Source organism: Callionymus lyra, chromosome 14 (assembly GCF_982586985.1).
Source record: "Callionymus lyra chromosome 14, fCalLyr1.hap1.1, whole genome shotgun sequence".
Classification (NCBI taxonomy): domain Eukaryota; kingdom Metazoa; phylum Chordata; class Actinopteri; order Syngnathiformes; family Callionymidae; genus Callionymus; species Callionymus lyra.
Genome location: NC_141831.1, coordinates 6,927,925 through 6,945,402, shown reverse-complemented (window position 1 = coordinate 6,945,402; position 17,478 = coordinate 6,927,925). Strand labels below are relative to the sequence as shown.

Genomic DNA, 17,478 nt, shown 5'->3' with positions numbered 1-17,478 from the left:
TTCACGCCTAACTTTGGATAATCCTGGGAAGATGGACGGTGTCCATGCTATTGCTTAGAATTTATGATCTGATATAAGATCACAAAAGAAAAAATACTCAATATTTTGTGCATCCTCCTTCTTCAGAAATAACAGCCTCTAAACGCTTCCTATAGCTCCCAATTAGGGTCTGGATTCTGGTGGAAAGTATTTTGGACCATTCTTCTTTACAGATCCTCTCCAGTTCAGTCAGGTTTGCTGGTTTCCGAGCATGGACCGCCCGCTTTAAATCACACCATAAATATTCAATAATATTCAGGTCTGGGGACTGAGATGGCCATTCCAGAACGTTATACTTGTACCTCTGCATGAACACCTTAGTAGATTTTGAGCAGTGATTAGGATCATTGTTGTTAATGAAAGATCCAGCCCTGGCGCAACTTCAACTTTGTTACTGATTCCTGGACATTGTTCTCCAGAATCTGCTGATATTGAGAGGAATCCATGCGCCCCTCAACTTTAACAAGATTCCCCTGCACTGGCCACACAGCCCCACAGCATGATGGAACCACCACCAAAATTGACGGTAGGCAGCAAGTTCTTTTCTTGGAATGCTATGTTCTTTTTCCGCCATGCATAACGTCCCTGGTTATGCCCAAATAACTCTATTTTAGTTTCATCAGTCCACAGCACCTTATTCCAAAATGAAGCTGGTTTGTCCAAATGTGCTTTAGCTTACCTCAAGCGACCCCGTTTGTGGCGTGTGCAGAGAAAAGGCTTTTTCCGCATTACTCTTCCATAAAGCATCTCCTTGTGTAAAGTGCGCTGAATAGTTGAACGATACACAGTGACACACAGACACCAAGTGCAGCAAGTTGATGTTGCAGGTCTTTGGAGCTGGTCTGTGGGTTGACTGTGACTGTTCTCACCATCCTGCGCCTCTGTTGATCTGAGATTTTCCTTGGTCTGCCACTCCGGGCCTTAACTAGAACTGTGCCTGTGGTCTTCCATTTCCTCACAATGTTCCTCACAGTTGAAACTGAGAGCTTAAATCTCTGAGATAGCTTTCTATATCCTTCCCCTAAACCATGATGTTGAACAATCATTTGTTTCAGGTCATTTGAGAGTTGTTTTGAGGCTCCCATGTTGCCGCTCTTCAGAGAAGATGCAAAGAGGAGAAACACTTACAATTGGCCTCCTTAAATACCCTTTCTAATGACTGGACTCACCTGTGTATGGAGGTCAAGGGTCACTGAGGTTACCAAACCAATTTTGAGTTCCAATAATTAGTGCTAAAGGTATTAAAATCAATAAGATATAAGGGTGGCTAAATTTATGCACATGCCTAATTTTGTTTAAATAATTCTTGCAAAATTTCTGTAAATCATATAAACTTTATTTCACTTCTCAAATATCAGTGTTTGTCTCCTATAAGATATATTTAACTGGATTTTTTTATCCAAACAACCAATGATTGATAAAGGAAAAATATGAAAATGTACAGGTGTGCCCAAACTTTTTCATACCACTGTATATACTTGTTACTACACTATCACTATATATCAAAATATATCCTATAGTAGACACTGTATCGTGATATAGTGTATCGCCAGAATCTTACCTATACACACTTCTAATGGTGAAATGTCTATTATAATGCACTTAAGAAAAGTTTTTTTGGTCCGTCCAGCTGTTTTGTTTTATTTACTGTAACGCCGGTCTATTTACATAATGCCGACATTAAACCGGTCGGTGGCGGAAAAAAGGTTGGGGACCCTGCTTTAGACAGTGAGAACCTCACAAGATAACTGACATTTTCAAATCAGGATCAGGGGTTTTAATGTGGTACTGAATTTGATACGTTTTTTATTTTTGGGGGGAATGGGACCACACTCGGACCATAAGTTTGTAATTCAAGTTAGTAAAGCGGTTCTTGCTTAACTTGGTGTTAAAACGATTAAAACTAGTCCGTTTCTGTCGCTCCAACACAACGTCACGTCCGGGTCTTAATACTTTGCTTTATGGAGAGAAAAGGTCAAAATGCAGAGTGTACGGGTCGTTTATTCGCCGCTACAAGTCAAACAAAGATACAACTTTACGATCGAAAGGACTCGCTCTTTGCCGGCAGCTCTACAGGTCAATAGCTCCGGGAAAGACGGTCCTGGGTTATGGGTCGTCTCTACATTTAAGGGTGTGTTCCGTGTTGCCCTTTTGTTTCACGTCCACAGGTGTGAACAGAGCAGACAGACAGTCCTTCATTAAATCGCTGAATAATCTCTAGTCTGTTTCAAGCTACCCTTGAGACAGTGTATATCAGTATGAAAGTGAGATGTTGGTTGCGAATGTGTATTTAAACGTTTAAGCTCTTAGATGAGGCTAGTATTTTATACTCTATATTTTGATCATCTTTTTAGCATTAATTTAACTTATGGCTTATACGTATAGTGTAGAATAATTTCCAATCTAACAACTCCCCCTGTTGACGTGGCCTTTACAGGTCACGTCATAAACAAAAAGTTCAATTCTTTCTTCAAAAGTTCAAATCAATTTTCTAAATCAATGGTTGTTCCGCAGCAACATTTTATAGTTTTTTTATCTAATATTATCATTTTCCCAACAACATATTATTATCATGTACCTGCACACGCTATATGTATAACCGAAAATATAATCATCTGTCTGTAATATTAATATTATTTTTAAACGGTGACACAAAGTTTGGCCTCATTCAGAAGTGGTCTTTCATCATTCTTTCATGTTTCTCAGCAGTCCAGTCCATCAGCATTATCGTTATCATCATCCTCTGCAGTCGGTCTGTTCGTTCTTCATCTTCCATAGTCGGTGTGACTGTTCTTCTTCGTCATCTAGTCCTCTTCGTCCATGTTCCGATTCCAGGCGTGCAGAGGAAAAACCGATCCCAGAAATCAGTCTTCTTCAATCTTCTCCGAGTCCATCTTCTTGAACCTACACACAAACAACCTTCATTCAGGAGTAGCTCTGACCAAAAAAAGTTTTTTATTAATGTAATAGAATTGGGTAATTTCCCCATGTACTTATCCGCTGTGTGGTTGATGCTTCTGAGTGCGTTTACTCATCCAGGTCAGAAAATCCTGCGTCCACTGATTTTGACCCTGGTTGGAGAGAGTAATACACACGTCCGCTGCCCTCTGCCTGTTATCTGGCAGTATGAGCCGACCACAATACATGTTCTTTTACCCCATTTGTTTTGTTGTTCGTGTTTATTTTGTATTTTTATTATTTCCATATTGGTTCTTTATATATATATTTTTAATTTCTACTTTTAATATATATTTTATTTCTTCTTTAGTTTATTTCAAATCTAGATCCGTTTTAGTTTTAATCTAAATGAGCTAATTTGTATTGTTAGTGTAGTTTAAGTTTTTAGGTTCATTCTTAGTTTTTGTTTGCTTATTTTTTCATTTTTCTTTTCTTTTTCACTTTGATTTACCCAGGGCGTCCCCCATTTAGGACATAAAACCAGGAATCCCCAAATTAGGAACATCAGTTTCATCAATACTGTTCACTGTTCATTCATTGCTCATTCCATTCATTCCATTCATACATCAACCTCCCCTAGAGACACATAACAGTGTAAAAGTCATGGTATATTAAGTGATTGAGATTCTGTGATGAAAGTTCTTGGTGTTTCTCAGACGAAGCAAGAACCTCCAAAACTTGTCTTGAGATTCTTGCATTCGTGTTTTGGTTTGCTTTCACACTGGCTGTGACTGGAAACCAGTTCCTTGGCCGACGGCTTCGGAGAACAAGTAGCCCTACTTCAAGTCTCAAATGCTTCTGCAATTTAAAGAAAATAGAAACAAAGAGGCATGCTAGTTTATGTACAGCAGGGGTGTCAAACTGGTTTTCACCAGGGGCCACATCATCATAATGGCTGCCCTCAAAGGGCCAGATGTAACTTATACATGTAACTAAATGTAAGCTAATGTAAAATAAATGTAACTACTCCTTAATGTTAAATGATTTTGAATGTATTACTTGAGGTCATAACTACTGTAAAACCAACAATTGTGAGCTGCTAACAACATGTGTGATGTAGCATTTTACAATTAAATAAAAATGGCTGCACACAGCCTTGCATGTGGTACTAAATACATTGCTACACATAAAAATAAGTCAAAACTTACAGCTCAAGACTAACAAGTTGCAACTGAAAAAAGTCTGACAAGCAACTTTTCCTGTTGATGCACATGTGTAAGGTAAGGTAAGGTAAGGTAGTAAGTTAAAACTTTATTGTCATCACACTTGTCATCTCAAGCAGAGAAAAAATAAATCAATTGCAGGAAAATCAGATTGGTGAGTCTTTATATGTCCCAACAAGAAAGAAAGTCTCAGTTCACTACCAGCTATTGGTCACGTTTTTAGGTTCCCCAGCTTATATATTTGCTTTCAATTCTTTTTGATGAGTAGATGCCTGACACACCAAGTGGATCCCCTCTCCACCATCCATTGGTCATGTTATGAAAATAAGTAAATGTGACATACTTAGCTCCGTGTTTGGTGTCAAAATGCCGGCGTAGATTGTACTCTTTGACAACCGACACTGCCTCATAACACAAAATACATACAGGTCTTTCTCCTTGAAGCACAAACATGTATTCGCCTTCACACCTTTCTTGAAATAGCCTTCCCTCTGCATCAACTCTTCTCTTCTTGGACATTTTGCGAGGATGTATTTGTATTTCTCAATTCCACCTGTTGGCCTTGATTTGGAGACGCTGCAGCCTAGTGATGCGTCAATCGTGGGAAACATAATACCGGTAGGCATGCATTGTGGGTAAATGTTAAATGTAAATGTTGATTGGAGACAGACAGACAGACAGACAGACAGACAGACTGTAAGGCCCATCGCCCCCCTTTCATGACAACAGGCTGGGCAATGAGAACCCCACCCTGCAGTGACCGCCACAGCGCTGCTGCGCCATGGATTGCGTGCCTGCGCTTGTGAAAACCTGACCGAGGCAGAGTCAGAGAAGGGAACGCAAGCAGCGCGAATAAAAGAATGAAAACCATTTTGTCTGTTGTGGGATTGGTTTGTCGGACAATTCTTTTTTTTTTTCTTTTTTTTTTGCTCTTGGTCAAGGTAAGGCAGACGGGCCACATAAAATCACATGTCGGGCCACATTTTGCCCGCGGGCCTTGAGTTTGACACATATGATGTACAGTCTAGTATATACTGAAACATATGTATAAAAAGGAAAAAAGAAAATAAAAAATATATAAAGACATTAAAAAGAATGGGATGAGTCTGTGTCATGTGTGATGCAGGTTGAAGAGTCTGATGGGGGAGGAATGATCTCCTCAGTCTTTCTGTGGAGCAGGACATTGACAGCCGTCTGTCACTGAAGCTGCTCCTCTGTCGGTCTATGGTGCTGTGAAGAGGATGGTGTGGATTGTCTATGATGGACAGGAGCCTGTTGAGGGTGCGTCGCTCAGCTATGGATGTCAGACTGTCCAGTTATGTGCCTACAACAGTTCTGTGCCTGTTCAGGTATTTCCTGTGGACCTCCCCGACTGTAGCCTAACATGCAAATTCACTCGTCTCATTCTTCCTTGTCATGAATGTGACATGTCTGGACAAAGGGTTACTGAGGGGGATTTGAGAACATAAAGAACATGGAGGATGATGATCATATACTATGACTTACAGCTGCAGCAACACGTCCCTTTACACACTTTCTTCTGCATGTACTGAATACGAGCGACGGCTGCAGATTGTTTTGTCTGAAGTTCTTTGAAAGACTGTCACATGTTTACGGGAGAATCTGAAATCATCATCGTCCTGGTATATAACTTGACCATATACTGTGAGCTGAACCAGGACCGAACACTCTCCGTCAGCAGACATACCAGAGAGAAAACCCCTCCAGTCGTGGAGTAAGGTTCCAGGTCGACAACAACAATATTTGGTTACACTCAAAATGCAGTTACAAAGGACCTGTTTTTATGCTCATATGTGATCCATATGCTCTCCAGGGACCGGTGCCTGAGGCATATTTACTGAGCTGCACAGAAAAGAAAATGGTATGATTTATCACTTCTTATGATGGTTACTGTCATAAAGTTTTTTTGGTTTTGAAAAACAAAGTACCTGTTTTCTCTAAGGTAACATTAACCTGTGAATCTTGACATGTAAAGACACATACGCATCGATGAAATTGTAGTCCTCTCAGACCCACCATGCAAAACATGAAGTGTCTACTCCAAAAAATAAAAAAAGTGAGCATCATGGATGGTGGGGCTTCTGCGGAGGAAATACAGGAGCTGGTGGGGTTTTTTTGGCCAGTGATGCTGTATTGTGGCTCCAGGACCGATCTTCAGAGATGTGCACACCCAGGAACTAGGTGCTGCTCACCCTCTCAACTGCAGCTCCATCGATGGTTAGTGGTAGTTATCGCTGTTGTTGATGAGACCCACCCCAGTTGTGTCGTCCACAAACTTGATGAAGAGGAGTCAGCAGAGTGAAGAGGAGGGGGCTCAGCACACATCCTTGGGGGGCCCCCTGTGTTCAGTGTGATGGCGCTGGAGGTGGTATTCCCGACCCGCACTGTCTTCAGTCTCCCTGTCAAAGAATCCTACGGCCAGTTGCACAGGGAGTTTTTGAGTCCCAACTGGTCTAGTTTAAGGATGAGCTGCTGGTGGATGATGGTGTTGAATGCTGAAGTCGATGAACAGCATCTCCAGGTGGGTGAGGGCTGAGTGGAGGGCATCAGTCGAGCGGTTAGACCGATATGCAAACTGAAAGGGGTCCAGGGCAGGGGGGAGCTCAGACTTGATGTGTTGCAGGACCAGCCGCTCGAAGCACTTCATGAGGATGGGAGTGATGGCAGTCGTTGTAGCTGGAGGGGGGCGACTTCTTCGGGACTGGGATGATGGTGGATTTGAGGCATGTGGGGACAACAGCTTGTCTCAGTGAGGAGTTGAAGATGTCGGTGACAACATCTGTGACCTCTGCATCACGTTAAGATAAAAAAAATATAAAAACGAATAACTAAAATAACGGAAAAATGAAAATGAGTTGATGGGAAACGATCCCGGACGTCTGGGTCCAGAGGCGAGTACCACTGAGCCACATGAGCTGGTGCTATTACTGTGAGATTCATGGATTTCATTGATTAGGGTTGTGGTAGTTGAAAAAAAAAAATCAGTCTCATGCACATGAACAACACGGACAACTTTGTTTGCTAAGATTTCAGAAAAGATTTTTTGTCATTAACACTGATTTTTTTCTAGGAATGTGGTCGAGACACGTGTCCAGGTGTGATAATCATTGTTCAATCAATCAAAGGAATTTGGATTATTCTTTTATACCATTTTAAAAAGATGTTTCCCCTTGTTCTTATGAAGACAGGTGGAGGATGTATTCTGTGAAGAAATTCTGGTTTGTCCCTCAGGCAAAGTATTAGAATTCTTCTTGAGCTGCAAGGTCCAAGGCTAAGGCGAGTAAACACCGAAGGGGTGGAGGAAGATGTCGGTCGACCACCTCCTCCAACCAATAATTAAAGAAGGGTTGTGTAAGAGTGTGTGACTATAAAGGTCGAAAACTTACCGACTCCTCCATTCTCGACTCTCCTGACGCTCCTCTGTCGACATGCACGACCACGGAAGCTGCACATCCGTCCTCAACCTGCGCTACCTTGACGGCAGCGAGGGCAGCCGCACCAACCCTGCCAAGTTCAAGTACCAGGACTATGAGCACCTCAGGGACAGGAGCCTGAAGAGAGGGAGGCCGTTCGTGGACGCGTCCTTCCCCCCTGAGAACCGATCGCTGGGGAACCTGGGACTGAGCCACGCTCAGCTCCGCAGGATCGAGTGGCTGCGACCCTCTGTGAGTTACTTTGACTCTTTCTGAGGCTCAGTGTTTCCATCTGCATAGCTCAGATTCTTTGGTAATAGTTAGGTTCGTACAGTCGACTAATATAAGCCTATCTGAAAATTTGACCTACAACTGTTTCTTAAGATCCAGATAGATTGCAACATTTACAATTTGCAATTACAAATTATAAATCAGATATTTACAGGGTTACCAACTACCCAACTAAAGATCAACTCTCCTGTCATGTAGTAAATGTTCTTCTCTTCAAGATGCAGTAAGTTCCTCATCATGACCATGTTTTACACTTATTACTTTTTAAAGTTGCTCTTAAATCTGGACGAACGAGAGGTTACGAGAGTCCATTATGACGTAATAATGGCTTCACTCCTCCAGCTGTAATCACGACCACTTTGTTTATACAAAAGTTCCTTGAAGGTGGAGACAATTAATGACACGCGCTGACAATCCTGCATGCTTGACCAATCACAGCAGAGTGGGTGTGGTTATGGTCAGCAAGAATTAATCTCCAGAAAAGCAGAGTGTTTTCATCGATCGGAGCTCAAGATCACTTTCTAATGTCAATATTTTTCAGAAGAAGAGAGTTTTGTACAAACACACACTGATTAAACTGTTTTGAAGAATACAAGTATAATTTATTGTATAAAAATCATGTTTTCGTACCAGTAACCAACCACCGTAAAAGACTGGAAAACAGTTTCAGTAGTTGTTTTGTGAAGTGAGCTCAATTTTTAAGTGAATGCTATATTTGTTAGCTTAGCTCGTAGCGTTAGCTCCAGTCATTCTGAGGTGAACATCACCAACATTACAACAAGACACATGGGCCACAACAAAATAAATTAAAATTGTCTCCAGGAAATCCTGGAATCTAACAAGGTGTCCGAGAAGCCGATCTTCTGCTCGGATGGAACTTCACATTACGACTTTGCTCAAGGAATCGTCTGTATGTATCCGTTCACTTCCACCATTGTTTTCCCCCCAGAATCTTCTTTAACTTTCTTTCCTTCAGCAAACTGTTGGTTTTTGGCGGCAGTGGGTACGCTGACATCCAAGAAGCACCTGATTGCTCAGGTGGTGCCTCTGGAGCAGTCATTTGACAACAACCCTGGCATATTTCACTTCAGGGTAAGGACAAAGACATTGTTAGTGTCGATGGTTCACTGACATTCATTTTCAGTTCTGGAGGTACGGCAAGTGGGTGGATGTGGTCATCGACGACCTCCTGCCAACCATCAACAAGAATCTGATCTCGGTGAAGTCCAAGGATATCCGGGAGTTCTGGGTCCCATTGCTGGAGAAGGCTTATGCCAAGTACGAGTGACAAGTGTGGGTAAGAAGGCGTTTGTCTAAGCATGTGTGTGTGTGTCAGGGTGTGCGGTTCATACTCGGACATGGGCTCTGGGCATCCCACCGAGGCCTGCAAGGATTTCTGCGGCGGCATCCACATGACCCACAAGCTGCGGCGCGGCCCAGCGTACCACGACGAGCTGTGGACGGCGCTGCAGCGAGCCGTGAGCTGCCAGTCGCTCATCTGCTGCGCCATCGATCGCTCCGGGGTGAGTCTGGAGGACGTCGGACTCACGACTGTGACTCACGCTGTGTTGGTTTCAGAGAGAGATGGTGAACACCGTGTTGGCCACTGGATTAGTGGAAGCTCACGCTTATTCCGTCACCGGCATTACAGAGGTAAACATCACACACAACTCTTGATTGAGAAGAGAATCCAACATGGCTGCTCTCTCCTCCTAGGTGGACTACAATGGATCCAACGTGAGGCTGGTTCGAGTGCTGAACCCCTGGGGAGGAGAAGAGTGGAACGGAAAATGGAGTGACAAGTATGAACTTTATTAAATATTCCCTCATTTTCCAGCCAGGTTTCGGTTAAGCAGAATCAGTCAATGGTTTTATTTGATATGAGTTCACTAATGTTACTCTCAGCTGCTCTCATGATGCGCTGCAGTGTCTTGCGGCAGGACAGGCTGCAGGTGCCGTACAACACGATGATGCATTTTCATAGGATGCTCTCAATGGTGCCTCTGTAGAAGATGAGCATCATGGTTGGTGGGGCTCTTGCTCTCCTCAGTCTGCGGAGGAAGTACAGGCACTGGTGGGCTTTTTTGGCCAGTGATGCTGTATTGTGGTTCCAGGACAGATCTTCCGAGATGTGCACACCCAGGAACTTGGTGCTGCTCACCCTCTCCACTTCAGCTCCGTCGATGATCTCCTGAAGTCCACAATGACCTCCTTAGTCTTCTCCACATTCAGGTTGAGATAGTTGTCTTTGCACCACGTGGCCAGCCTGTTTACCTCACTCCTGATGACCGTCTCATCGATGTTGTTGATGACCCAGCACAGTTGTGTCATCCGCAAACTTAATGAAGAGGTTGGAGTTGGATGATGGAGTGCAGTCATGGGTCAGCAGAGTGAAGAGGAGGGGGCTCAGCACACAACCTTGGCGGGGTCCTGTGTTCAGAGTGATGGCGCTGGAGGTGGTATTCCCGACCCGCACTGTCTGTGGTCTCCCTGTCAAGAAATGCTACTGCCAGTTGCACAGGGAGGCGTTGAGTCCAAACTGGTTTGTGGATGAGCTGCTCGGGGATGATCGTGTTGTATGCTGAAGCTGAAGTAGATGAACAGCATTCTGACGTATGAGTCTTTAGTTTCAAGGTGGGTGAGGGCTGAGTGGAGGGCAGCGGAGATGGCATCATCAGTCGAGCGGTTAGACTGATATGCAAACTGTAAGGAGTCCAGGGCGGGGCGGGGCTCAAATTTTATGTGTTGCAGGACCAGCCCCTCGAAGCCCTTCATGAGGATGGGAAGTGATTGCATTCGGATGGTAGTCGTTGTAGCTGGAGGGGGGCGACTTCTTCGGGACTGGGATGATGGTGGCTTTGAGGCCTGTGGGGACAAAAGCTTGTCTCAGTGAGGAGTTGAAGATATCGGTGACAACATCTGTAACCTCTGCATCACGTTAAGATAAAAAAAATGCTTTATTTTGTGTTCCTTTTTACCCCAATTGAAAGTTATTTCAACGTATTCAAGATCCTCTCTTTCGTCTCCTCTTTTCTTCTGACCTACTGTGAAAAAAAATGTGGCTCCTGAATGGAAGTATATGATAGTATTGAATGAATTGAAAATTATGAAACTTTACGTGTTTTTTTAAAGCATTCGGTTGAATAATTAAATTCAATGAGTCATATATTGACACGTTAAATCAAAATAAACCAAGAATAAAATACACAAAAAACACAGCAGTCCCAGAAAATCAGGGAAAAGAACAAATAAACGTGTCTTAAGATGTTTCTTGAAGGAGTCAGTAGATCATCAAACACAGAGATGTTTCTTGAAGGAGTCAGTAGATCATCAAACACAGATGTTTCTTGAAGGAGTCAGTAGATCATCAAACACAGAGATGGTTCCAAAGCTTAGGAGCAACAGTCTGGAAGGATTTCTCTCCTCTGGTCCTGAAGTTCAGGAACCATCAGTAGATTCTGATCCACAGACCTCAGAGCCCGAGCTGGGGTGTAAGTCTGGATCAGATCACTGATGGAAGGTCTGACCATGAATAGATCTGAAAGTAAGAACCAGAATTTTAAAATGATCCTGAAAGAAACTGGCAGCCAGAGAAGAGTTTGAAGGATCGGAGAAATGTGAGTTCTTCTACTAGTCAGTTTCTGCATACATTCAACACAAGTGTGTTCTTCTGCCTCCAGGTCGTCTATGTGGGACAGAGTGAGTTCAACTGATCGGGCCAAGCTGATGGAGCGCGAGGACGGAGAGTTCTGGTGAGTCAGCAGAATCAGTCGTTATTTATGTGTCTATAATTCAACTTGTATCTACGTCATTGAGCGTTAGATTCACTCCCGCTCCTGATCACAGGGGGCGCTGTTGATCAACTCTATGTGTTCCAGGATCGATCTGTCGGACCTTGACAAGAACTTCAGCATCGTCACGGCCGCCTGTGAGAACCCCAACTTCATCGACGGAGACGTGGAGGCCCAGTGGCAGTGCATGATCTACGACGGGGACTGGGTGGCAGGACGCTCTGCTGGAGGGAGCCCCAATGACTGTAGGTCAGAGGTCAACACGCTTGTGAAGTTCACGTCTCACCTGCAGCCTGTTCTTCCAGCGAGCTACTCCGACAACCCTCAGTACCGACTCATCGTCAAGGACACCAGGGACGCGACGGACGACAACAACATCGTGGTTTCTCTCATGCAGGTCCCACAGCAGCAGCGCCGACAAGACGCCAAATTCTTCCCCATCGGAACCGCCGTGTACAAGGTCTGGACCTTTACTACTACATTTACTACTACTTTTACGATTATTTTACTACTAATTTTTACTATTACTTTTACCAATACTTTTACTACTAGTTTACTATTATTTTACCAGTACTTTTACTTCTACGTTTACAATTACTTTTACTACTACTTTTACTTCTATTTTTACTACTAATTTACTATTACTTTTTCTATGACGTTAACTACTACTTTTACCATTGCATTTACTATAGATTTTACTACTGCCTTTGCTATTACCTTTACTACTTTTACCATCACTTTAACCTCTACATTTACTATTACAATTATTTTTACTACTACTTTTACCATCACGTTTACAATTACTTTAACCACTACTTTTACTATTAATTTTACTACTATTTTTACTAATAATTTTAGTATTACTTTTTCTATGACGTTAACTACTACTTTTACCATTGCATTTACTATAGATTTTACTACTGCCTTTACTATTACCTTTACTACTTTTACCATCACTTTAACCACTACATTTACTTTTACAATTACTTTTACTACTACTTTTACCATTACCTTTACAATTACTTTTACCACTACTTTTACTATTAATTTGACTACTATTTTTACTAATAATTTTAGTATTACTTTTTCTATGATGTTTACTTCTACTTTTACCCTTACATTTACTATAGATTTTACTACTGCTTTTACCATTACCTTTACTACTTTTACCATCACTTTTACCTCTACATTTACTATTACTTTTACAATTACTTTTACTACTAATTTTACCATTATGTTTACAATTACTTTTACCACTACTTTTACTATTAATTTTACTACTATTTTTACTAATAATTTTAGTATTACTTTTTCTATGATGTTTACTTCTACTTTTACCCTTACATTTACTATAGATTTTACTACTGCTTTTACCATTACCTTTACTACTTTTACCATCACTTTTACCTCTACATTTACTATTACTATTACAAATACTTTTACTACTACTTTAATATGTATTTTACTACTACTTTTACTATTAAGTTTACTATTACTTTTTCTATGACGTTTTTCTGCTACTTTTACCCTTACATTTACTATAGAATTTACTACTGCTTTTACTATTACCTTTACTACTTTTACCATCACTTTTACCTCTATATTTACTATTACTTTTACTATTACTTTTACAATTACTTTTACTACTACTTTAATATTCATTTTACTACTACTTTTACTATTAAGTTTACTATTACTTTTTCTATGACGTTTTTCTGCTACTTTTATCATTACATTTACTACTGCCTTCACTATTACCTTTACCATCACTTTTACCTCTACATTTACTATTACGTTTACAATTAGTTTTACTAATACTTTTACTACTAATTTAACCATTACTTTTACTACTACTTTCACAATGAAAGTACATCAGTGGCATCACTGAATGAATACAACTAATCATTTACTTAAGTGTTTGAACGTTATTGTTCCGTGTCCTCCTCAGGTTCCTGCCGGGGTGAGCAAACCTTCTCTCTCTGTCGTGTGACGTTCAGGTCTGACCCGGTGTCTCTCAGTCGTCCAGCAGGCGTCTCGGGTCGGACTTCTTCCGCAACAACCGACCTCTGATGGAGACGCAGATGTACGCGTACTCTCGGGACATCATCGAGGAGTACAGTCTGGCCCCGGGCGAGTACGTGGTGGTTCCTTCCACCATGCAGCCCTACATGAGCTGCAGCTTCGTCCTCTCCGTCTTCAGCAAGACCGAGGCTGAAGTCAGGTGAGACGCCGTGACATCGTGTCTGACCCGATGACATCATCTCACCCGGTCCTGTTGACAGACCTGATGATGGAGGCCACGACCACGACCACGACCACGAGGAGGAGGAGGAGACTCGTCCGGACGTAAACCATGATACTATTATCATCATAGCACATCTGAACCTTCCTCTCTTTATCTTCTTCTTCCGTCTCTCCATCCTTTCTTTCTCTCGTCTCACTTTCATTCTGTCCATCAAACGTTCTCTGTGTATGTGTTTCCAGTCACCGACTGTTACACCTGAGCCTGAAGAAGAAGAAATGAGTCCAGCACGAGTCATCTTCAAACGCTACAGAGACCAGGTTTGTCTTCACCTTCTACACCTTCATCACTTCATCACTTCATCATCTCATCAAATCGTCACGTCAAAATTCAATCACTTTAAAACTTCATCATTGAATAATTCAATCTTTTGTCCATAACAGGATGATCTTCTGAGTTCTCTGCAGCTGAAGAAGCTTCTGAACGACCACGTCTCTGCTGGTCAGTGAACCAATGATGACATTTGCTGTGTCTCAAATCGCATACTTCTCTTAGTATGCTAGAAGTTAGTATGCATCAGTTTAGTGTACGTACTAACTAGTACGCAAATTCTCCACAGATAGTATGTCTCAAATCAAACTCTGCTGCTACACACTAACCGGAGATCACATGACAGCTTCTTCTTCTACTTCTATTTAACGATGTTTCAACCAGCTGTTTGAATGCTGTCGCCGACACCTGCTGGCAGCACGTTTTGCAACTTTGGAAAAAGAAATAAAGAAAAAATATGAGAATCTAAATAATCGTGAGATATTTAAGCTGATATCAGCAGCGAAGACGTGTTTATCCTCCTACTGCTGCTGTAAATACACCTGTAAGTATATGAATATATATGCATTTATATATGACGTAACTTCCGTTTAAAACGTCACTAAGATGGAGCTGTTTAGTGTGTTTAGTGTCCATCGAACCATGCTCAGTTTTGTGGGCGTGTTAGTGACAATTTAGTGTGCATGGCGCACTAAATTTCCCATACTAAGAATTGAGACGCACTAACGCACTAAAAATACTAACTTTTAGTACGTTAGTATGCGATTTGAGACACAGCAATTATCGTCTGTACCTTCTTCATGTTGATGTTTCTTCAGTTATTGTCTTGAACTTGCCAGTCACTGGTGTCGCTGCTCGTCCAGACCTCCTCGTCTTCCTCGTCTCCTTCACTTCTGTCCTCCTAAACTCTCCAGGGGCCTCATGTACGAAGGGGTTTTTGTCAGGGATTTTCTCCCGGACAATCAGAATAAGAACAGAGACAAGCGTTAGAATAACAAACAGTCAGAATCCAGTTTTTACCACCAACCTTGCTGGCTTTTTATTCCATAGGCTTCAGAGGATGACACACTTGAATACAAACAGTTTTGTTCATGTATTGCTGGACTCAGCCTGCAAAGAAGGTTTTCCGTATGAGTCAGTGAGCGAAGTGTCATAGCCTGCCCACTGAGTTCAGCTCCCTTATCTCGGTGAGGTCACTCTATTAATTCACAAACCGTCATTTCTCGAGAAACAAAACTAACTGGGCACATTCCTTTCAGCTCATTGTGAGCCGCAGCAAACATGACTACATGTTTATTGTGATAAAACTATAAGCAACATTAATTATTTAACAGTTTTACACACAAAAAACTTGCTCAGCCACCTTTTACGTCAAAGACCATATGTATCAAGGTCTGTGGGTCGCTTACGCCTGGATCAGCTGCTCAGTCTAACTCGTCACGTTGAGATGTTTACATCAGAGTTACACTAATAATCAATATTGATCACAAATTAACTCACAGTATTAAACTTATTGAACTTATTAATATGTACTCATTTACCAAATTGATGATCTGCATTTATTAAGACAACATCCAACCTTTTTATAATTAATATTTTAATCCGCTACTTTATTCAGAAAAGAAAATAGAAGCAATTATGAGCTTTTTTTTATAATATAACAAAGAAAACGATTCTGATGCTTCAAGTCAACAAAAGTCATGAAGATTTTTGTGAAACAACGTTTGATCAAAGCGAAGCTGCAGAATGAAAGCAGCTGAAGCTGTGATCACGTGATCAATCTCTTTGAAAAACACTAATATAAATACACTTACACATGATTTGTTCATTTGTACACAAAACGTTTTTGTTTTATAAATGTAATAAGAACTCGCGTGTGTGTTGCAGTTGCGTCACATTTATATGAAACACGATCAGATCATCTTCATCATCTTCATCATCAATACTCTTTAAGTTACTGATCTACACTTTTATTCTTGTTAAACTCATTTTAAGACGTTTCAAATAAGCCCCTGATCGTCTGTAAATAAAGTATTCGCGTTAATAACTGTATATAAAATATAAACATTTACACAGAGCTTTAAATGCAAGCATGTGATCCATGTCAGACATGTTTAAATGAACGAATATAAACTGTTAATCCAGTTAAAATTCATGTTTTCATTTGTTTGTTCTGATCGCTGAGAGAAAAATCACGGACTCTGGCTCATTTAAATATTATTTAAATATGTAAATGAGGGCGTGGAAAGGGACGAACAAGTCTTCGATTAATTCTAATTTAATTGACCTCAGTCTTTTCTGCTTCTCTTCCACCCTGCCTGCACTCTCTTCTTCACTGCCATGATCACGTTTGTCTTTCCCTCCAGGAGGCAGATCAGGCTTCAACTACGAAGACGCCAACAGTCTGATCTCCATGTTCGACGTATCCTTTCATCTCTGCCTCATGTCGACGTCGATTCAAATCTACTTTTTCATAGAGCAACGTTTGAAGAAAAACAACCGCATGAGAACTGAAAATAAATCTGGAGATTGATAAACATATTTAAGATACAAGTGAGGAATAAATGTTATAAAAGGATAAATACATGTATTTATTTCAAACATGAGGTTGAACGAAGCATCGACCTTGACGTTCAAAGACCAAACGAATCCGGATGCTGACGTTCGCAGACTTCGACGCCCTCTGGAGGAAGGTCAATGAATACAAGGTGAGGTCGCGGCGTCTCTGGGAGTCGAACTACAGGTCGTTTGGCTTCAATGAACCTTCTCTGCTCCAGGACCTCTTCAAGACCGTGGACAAGAACTTCAACGGCTTCTTGTCCGACAACGAGATCATGCGAGCGCTCGGCACCGTCGGTTAGTTTATGACTGAAAACATTCTTTAACTTGATGATGTGCTGATGGTTCTGACCCGGCAGGATGGGAGGTCCAGGATAACCTCTTGAAGCTGCTGGTCAGTCGCTCCCCCGGGTCCTCCAGCGACCTGCAGAGCTTCATCATGATCATGCTGCGCATGAACAAAGGATCACGTAAGGATCTCCGATTTAGAGGAGCTGATCCTCATCCCACGGTCTAACTTCTTGTCCACTCTCGTAGAAATCTTCACCGATAAGTCCGAGGACGGCGTGATCTCCATGACCTGGACTGACGTGAGATGAGTTGATGATTGACGGCTGCAGCTGTGAATAACTTCTTCTCTCTTCCAGTTCTCTCAGATCTTCGCCATGTAG

General features: G+C 41.8%; 2 protein-coding genes and 1 long non-coding RNA gene across 4 annotated transcripts; 2 read left to right on the top strand and 1 right to left on the bottom strand.

The window, feature by feature from the left end:
* Positions 1-7,609: 7,609 nt before the first annotated feature.
* Positions 7,610-12,317, top strand: LOC148065877 (calpain-11-like). Its single transcript, XM_087807948.1, has 8 exons — positions 7,610-7,846; positions 8,708-8,977; positions 9,030-9,163; positions 9,222-9,408; positions 9,464-9,538; positions 9,602-9,687; positions 11,566-11,637; positions 11,764-12,317. Exons 1-8 carry the CDS (start codon positions 7,610-7,612, stop codon positions 12,308-12,310), a joined length of 1,608 nt encoding a protein of 535 aa, XP_087664074.1. The 3' UTR covers positions 12,311-12,317.
* LOC148065878 (uncharacterized) lies at positions 9,713-12,093 on the bottom strand. Of its 2 annotated transcripts, XR_015713338.1 has the most exons (4): positions 11,963-12,093; positions 11,780-11,900; positions 10,864-11,423; positions 9,713-10,750 (listed from the first exon to the last, which is right to left on the bottom strand). It is a non-coding gene; the product is annotated as an uncharacterized LOC148065878 (long non-coding RNA). The 2 variants fall into 2 exon arrangements; XR_015713339.1 differs by lacking the exons at positions 9,713-10,750; positions 10,864-11,423 and adding an exon at positions 11,454-11,634.
* Positions 12,318-13,728: 1,411 nt separating the features above from the next.
* Positions 13,729-17,478, top strand: LOC148065876 (calpain-8-like). The gene is made up of 10 exons (XM_087808104.1): positions 13,729-13,897; positions 13,959-14,022; positions 14,161-14,238; positions 14,362-14,419; positions 16,615-16,670; positions 16,888-16,956; positions 17,026-17,104; positions 17,167-17,277; positions 17,345-17,397; positions 17,455-17,478. Exons 1-10 carry the CDS (start codon positions 13,746-13,748, stop codon positions 17,476-17,478), a joined length of 744 nt encoding a protein of 247 aa, XP_087664230.1. The 5' UTR covers positions 13,729-13,745.

Coding starts and splice junctions, on each gene's coding strand:
- LOC148065877 (XM_087807948.1), top strand. CDS start 7,610: ATGCACGACCACGGAAGCTGCACATCCGTCCTCAACCTGCGCTACCTT. Junction 9,409..9,463: donor GCGCCATCGATCGCTCCGGG/GTGAGTCTGGAG, acceptor TGTTGGTTTCAG/AGAGAGATGGTGAACACCGT. Junction 9,688..11,565: donor AACGGAAAATGGAGTGACAA/GTATGAACTTTA, acceptor TTCTGCCTCCAG/GTCGTCTATGTGGGACAGAG.
- LOC148065876 (XM_087808104.1), top strand. CDS start 13,746: ATGGAGACGCAGATGTACGCGTACTCTCGGGACATCATCGAGGAGTAC. Junction 16,671..16,887: donor GTCTGATCTCCATGTTCGAC/GTATCCTTTCAT, acceptor TGACGTTCAAAG/ACCAAACGAATCCGGATGCT. Junction 17,105..17,166: donor GCGAGCGCTCGGCACCGTCG/GTTAGTTTATGA, acceptor CTGACCCGGCAG/GATGGGAGGTCCAGGATAAC.